Genomic DNA, 6,403 nt, shown 5'->3' on the forward strand with positions numbered 1-6,403 from the left:
TTGCTCAAAGGGGTTTTTTTCTTCTTCTTGCTACCTGATGTATTAGCTGCACAAATAACACATTTAGAAGAGCAATGCAGTAAAAAATTGTGAAGGGTGAAGACAATAGATTTCAAGGAAAAGTACATGCAGAGCAAAAATGGTTCTAACAGCAGTAATAGCACTTCCCATTCTGCAGAGTGAATAAAAGGAAGGAGAGTGCACTACATCCACCATTGACACTTTGAAGGTGGTTTTTTTTCCAAGGTAACTGTAAAGGCATTAATGGCACCATTTTTTCCACAAGTGCATGAAAAAGTATCATTTAAAAAAAAAAAAGAGGAAATAAAAAGATAAACCTCAGTAACCATTATAATATTGTCTTTGTGGACCAGTCAGGTATCTTGTTGTGAGAGACTTGAAAAGGAACAATGAAAAAAAGACTTCAATAGTCTGCTAAATAGCTGAGGTTTTATATTACAGATGAGAGTTACATTTTCTTTCCTTTTCTTTTTTTTCTTTCTTGAATAGATCTGGGATAAGCATTAAAGAAATGCTGAACTATCTGAAAACAATTCTGTTAGCTGGCAGGCAGGGATGTGCCAGTTGGCACACAATGGCAGTAATTAGCTGTCCAGTCCTCTTCACTCATTTTACTGAATTCCTGTTGGGTATAAACACTTTGGTGCTGGGAGGAAGAATCTGGATCCTCCTAACCTCATCCTCCTGCAGGTTGGATGTCCATCGATGTCCTCAGATTATGGTCTCAGCTAAAAACCCCAAATTTTGGGGTCTCACATCCTGCCTGAGTTTGCTTGGTTGGCTGAGTTGGTTTGGCACAGTTGAGGGTGAAATGAACCTGGGACATTTCTTCCCATCTCCACTGTCCATCCATTTCTCCCTTCTGCAAATTGCCACCACTGCAGCTCGGTGTGGGGCTTGCTTGGAGAACGGAGGGGAGGACAGGCAGTGGGAGGTGTGGCTGCAGCACCTGCCCAGGCTGAACTTTGGTTGTTCAGGGCATTATTTGCAGCCACTGAGTACGAGAATGAAAACAAACGTATTAACACGTTCTTGGAGAAGATCTGGCTGCCTTATGTCAGTGGAGACTTGAGTTCCCAGATATTCATGCAGTAATTCACAGGGAGCACACAGCCAGCCCCTGGGACGTGGGTGTCCCTTTGAAGGCTGAGGTTGTGGAGCAGTGAGCCAGTGTTCCCTGTGGGTAAAGTTGTTTAATAAAAATTTCTCATGATTCAAGAACTGCTCATCTCTCGCTGTTACTGTGCTGAGAGAGAGTGGCCAAGCCTGGCATGCAAATGCTGATGCCTGAGGAGCTTGGCCGTGTACTACCAGATTTGCTCTCCCTCGTTCTGCAAAGCCAGCCCTGCTCTCTGAAAGGATTTCAGATGATCTGAGATTTGCTTTGCAAGTCGATGGCCAAATGCATGTGCTAATGTCCTGGCTAATCTGATCTCATAAGTCTAAAGAGCCTCCCTCATGGACCAAAGAGGAATATGAGGGAGGCCAAATTGGATTACAGGACTCAGTGTTGTGCATCCTCCCCAGATCAGTCTTGCCTGGCCAACTGCAGGAAACAGCAGAGACTGTCACAGTCAGGGCTCATGACCTGAACGGGCTGAACCTGTGCCACGCTGCTGGAACAGCCCCTTGTGCACAAATGTTGGGTATCTGCACCTGTTTCCTTCTCTGCAGCTCTCTTCCCTCCATCTTTATATCCCTGAATAAAATAAAGGTGGAAATCTAATCCTGAAACCTCAGGATTCAGATCAAATATTTTCAGAGAGCTGCAGTTTTCACACTTTCTGGTTTTTTCTCCTTTGATTGTGTGTTTTACTCCTGATTAATATCAGCTCAATCAGCATCAGTGATGGATCTTAAAGAAACGTTTGTAGTGGGAATCTGTCACAGTATTTACAGCTCTCACTGATCTCTCCTTTAAAAACCAGACCACACAATAGGTTAACATTTTGTTCCTCCTGCCAGCAGCCAGTGGGGTCCTCTGCAGTGGGCGGGGGTAGGTGAGGAGGTGGGACACCCTGAGCCTGGCCTGGTGCTGCAGGAGGTGCCAGCTGACCCAGCCTGTCCCCGTTGCAGCCATGGTCCTGCTGTTCGTGGTGTGGATGAAGCGGCGGGAGAAGGAGCGGCACACCAAGCAGCTGCTCATCGACCCCGAGGACGACGTCAGGGACAACATCCTCAAGTATGATGAGGAGGGAGGTGGAGAGGAGGATCAGGTGAGGAGAGACCCTGAGCTGTGGCCAAGGAGCTGCTGGGCAATCTGTACTCTCAAAAAAATGCAGAAACCACATTATTTTTAGTAAAATACATGCAAAGGGTTGTGTTCATTTATTTGTGGCCAGGCAGCTTTATTGGCTTCCCTGGTGTGGTGGAGGGACAGCAGGTCCAGGACATTCAGGATATTACTGGGACACTCTCCTGTGCAAGCAGAACCATGCCAAGGGGACAGTGCCACAGGGATTTTTCTACCCCCTAGGCACCTTCCTGGAGAAGGACTATAAATCACTGCATTGACACTCATGTTCAAACCATATTTCTGTGATTTAAGTCATTAAAATTGTGTGTTTTACCAGAGATCTTTGTAAAACCAGCCAGCAGCTACTGCCCTGCCCACCCCTGTGGCTTGCTTGATCTTCTGTGGGCTTTCCCTGCATTTACTTAATCATCTCTAATGTGCCTTAATTTTCTTTTAATTTCTGGACATGGTTTGTGAGAAATGTCTAAAGAGATTTGGGGGTTTTCTCTCGCGACGCAGCGCTCGGTGGCAAAGCTGTGCTGGGTGACAGAGCCCTGAGCCACAGGCTGCCTGAACACATCAGCTTTCCTCCAGTGGCTCTTCCTACAGACACCAGTGCTGATATTCATGAAAACCTCCCTGGCCTGCACTCCTGGGATGTGCTTTTCCACTGCTGCCTGTCCCATTCCTCAGCTAAAATAGCAAAGTTGGGTCACTTGTGTTGAAGTCACCGGTTTTTCGCTCCTACCAAACACGAGTAAATGGCCCAGGACACTCTCAGATATGATGTTCATGCAGATTATGTGGCTGTACATTGTGTAATGGCTTTATTTTTGCTTGTTGAATTGGCCTGCATGGTTCCAGGTCAGTGCTTAGGGATTCCCCAAAACCACTGCAGCCTATCCTGCCATGGAGGTCCTGGTGGTGAGCAGGTGAGCCCAGTGGGAGCTGCCATGGAAAGCTCTGAGGCAGGAGTTTACCTAAACCTTGAAAAGTTCTTATTCCACAGAAAAATCCTTGCAATTAACATTTCTTTTTTTTCCTGTTGCTGTCAAGTTATTTATAAATATTGCTCCTGGAGATTCAGTCATCCCCATCTGAGCACAAGCATAGTTTTCCTGGTAGAACAAAGCACTGTTCTAAGCATTCCAAGTAGGTGAAGTATCTGGTTTCAGGCAACTACACAGTGGGTTTAAATATTTTAGGAAGGATTCATTAAAAATAACAGCAAAAGGATAAGCAGCAAAACACCATTACCTACATGAATACATTTTTAATGAAATATTACCTGGTTCTCATTTCATGATAGAAACCTATTCTGTTGGGATTTTTCACAAGCAAAAAGAACATAATTACTTTGAAAGGTCTACATGCATAAATGCAATACACATTTTAATGTTTTTACTTCTGTAGAAATGTAATTGCAATAATATGTCTACTAACTCTGTGTCTCTACATTATATTGTGTATTTTATCAAAAAAGTTATGTGTATATCTATGACACACAAACAAAAGCCAGGGTTTCATCCCAAATATTTAGACACTGTGTGAAATATTCAGAATGTATTTAAATACTTAATTTAACTTATAAGATGCACTCTTAGGAAGTCAATTTTGTGAGCTCCTCAGAGGTCAGGTTCATCTGTAATTCAGATGGAGGTGCTACATACCCAGGGATAAGATTTGCCATCAAACTTCAGCTGAAACAGAATTAGAGCCCTTGACTTGTTTGCACATGGAGTGAGTAGGTGATCTGAAGGAAAAGCTCAGGGTTTCACACTGTGCCTTCCCATTTGTCACAGGATTACGATTTAAGCCAGCTCCAGCAGCCAGAGACCATGGATCACGTGCTGAACAAGACACCTGGAGTCAGAAGGGTGGATGAAAGACCTATTGGTGCTGAGCCACAGTATCCCATAAGACCAGTAATCCCACATCCAGGGGATATTGGTGATTTTATTAACGAGGTATGTGCTGTAGAGGGTCCTGTGTCACATCTTCAAAGCTTGAGCAGCCAGCTAAAGTCAGGTTTCCCTGATTGCACGGGACAAGCAGTGCGACTGCTCAGGCCAGAAAGGATTGGTATGAGCAAAGGGTGCAGGGCTTGGCCTAATGAAGGCATTGAACCAGCAAAAAGCCCAAGGTTTCTGTCTTGTGGGTGTCACAAACACCATGCTTTTCAGAACCCAGGCAGAATGAGCCATTTGTGGCTCCTGGACTTGTAATTATTTCAGCAGTCTGTGCCTTCCTCATAAGCTCTGTTTGGTGTAAAGCCTCAAAGAGTTTGCAGCACAGAGAGACTCAGATCAGAGAGAATTTCTTTATTTTATCTTAGATTACTTCTCCTTTATCTGCCTGTACAAATATCTATCCAGTTTGTATTTCTTATCTCATTTTTAGTTTTGAGTGATTGAGTGGTTACAAACCAATCAATGCATTATTTCCTCCGAGACAAAGCACATCATCCATTTCCTAAGCCAGAAAAATAAATGTTACAGCCATTTAATTCTATTATTACATGCATTTCCTGCTGTGCTTTTCTCATTTTCATCATTAAAATCCCTTCTTCCTTTGTCCCTTTGCCCATCCTTCTCTCACATTTACACACATCCATGAAGACTCGCTCTCCTCACACACGCCCCTGCTGCTGAAACCAGTTCCATCTCCCCACACTGAGGTCAGGGCCTCTGAAGGTGGGAATGTGGAACATTTGCTTTATTGCAGGGCTATTCCATGAGGCTTTTCCTGACGCTGGGCTCTGCAGCAAAGCAATTCTTTTTCTCCATATCCCGAGGCCATTTCCATGGCCTGCCCACGCTGCTGCCCACGCTGCACAGGAGCAGCAATGCTCCCCAGCCCTCTGCCCAGGATTCCACACCCCACGTCTGTCCTAATTGCACAATTTTGCCAGGAGTGATTTTTTTTTTTTTTTTTATATTTTGTTTTCCTAAAGGAATGAAAAACACCAGAATTTAAATATTGGTGGGGGAGGAAGGGTGCTGGTTTTTGGTGTATTGGCTAAGATGGAAATCGCAACAGGCAACCCCAGCAAGGGCACACTGGCAGGACAGAAAGCTTTTTAGAGCCAGGATGGATCATTGTAAATAAACAATTGGAAATAACTAGTCATTTTAGGGACACTGGGAGCTACTGGGTTTTGCGCTGGGGGCAGCTGAGAGGTCTCTACCTGGAGTTGCGCCCGGGAAGCTCCACGACGCTCATTTTTCCCTTTTAGCTGTGCTGCAGGGATCCCAAACATCCCCCCATCCCTCAAACCCCTCGGTGGGCATTAACTCCATGTGTTCACCCCCCCAGGGCCTGCGTGCAGCAGACAACGACCCCACAGCCCCCCCCTACGATTCCCTGCTGGTGTTTGACTACGAGGGCAGCGGCTCCACCGCGGGCTCCGTCAGCTCCCTCAACTCCTCCAGCTCCGGGGACCAGGACTACGACTACCTGAACGACTGGGGGCCCCGCTTCAAGAAACTGGCTGACATGTACGGGGGAGGAGAGGAAGATTAAACTGACCTCATCTTGTTACAAAAAAAAAAAAAAAAAAATTAAAAAAAAAAAGAAGAAGGAGGAAAAAAAATTAAGAAACAAACAAAAAAAAACAACGAACCCACAGACAACGTTAACGAAAAGAGCCGATGCAGGAGCAAGAACTGTACAGATGTGGCAGCTTTTTTAATTAATATCCCCTGCTGACTGTATTGTTATTTTTAGTGGTGATATAGGAGGTTTCTTTTTTTTTTTTTCATTTTTTTCTGTTGTATTTTTTTTTCCTAGAATATTGAGCTGTCTCGCATGAACACTTGTCTCTGCTGCAGGTTTCTTTTTGGGTTTTTTTTGTTTTTTTAATGTCAGCTGGGATATTGCTCGTTTACCTGCTTTATGACTAAAGAGAGTGAAAGGCACTCTGTCTTAACTTGAATTTCTTAGAACAGAAGCACTGTTTTTAAAATATATATATATATATATATATTTGAAAGTGCCTTTTGGTGCATGTGTCAGATTCCCTTCAATCTCAGGAGTGATGAAAACAAACATACAACCATCCTGGGCAGCACTCCCTGTGACCCTAAGCCAGTTCTAGCTGGGAAGGAGTTAACAAAAAGGAACTGTGGAGATTGTTTCTTTTTTGCC

The 6,403-nt window shown here is 44.4% G+C and overlaps 1 protein-coding gene across 1 annotated transcript in view; it reads left to right on the plus strand.

The window, feature by feature from the left end:
- CDH4 (cadherin 4) overlaps positions 1–5,817 on the plus strand; it is a 415,458-nt gene extending 409,641 nt beyond the window's left edge. The window contains exons 14-16 of the mRNA XM_054274637.1: positions 2,098–2,237; positions 4,060–4,224; positions 5,573–5,817. Coding sequence (XP_054130612.1) covers positions 2,098–2,237; positions 4,060–4,224; positions 5,573–5,779 — 512 coding nt within the window. The 3' untranslated portion in view covers positions 5,780–5,817. The remainder of the gene's footprint in view (positions 1–2,097; positions 2,238–4,059; positions 4,225–5,572) is intronic.
- Positions 5,818–6,403: the final 586 nt, after the last annotated feature.

Source organism: Melozone crissalis, unplaced genomic scaffold (genome assembly GCF_028551555.1).
Source record: "Melozone crissalis strain CALT ecotype California unplaced genomic scaffold, PUWL_Pcris_2 ptg000017l_1, whole genome shotgun sequence".
Taxonomy (NCBI): Eukaryota; Metazoa; Chordata; class Aves; order Passeriformes; family Passerellidae; genus Melozone; species Melozone crissalis.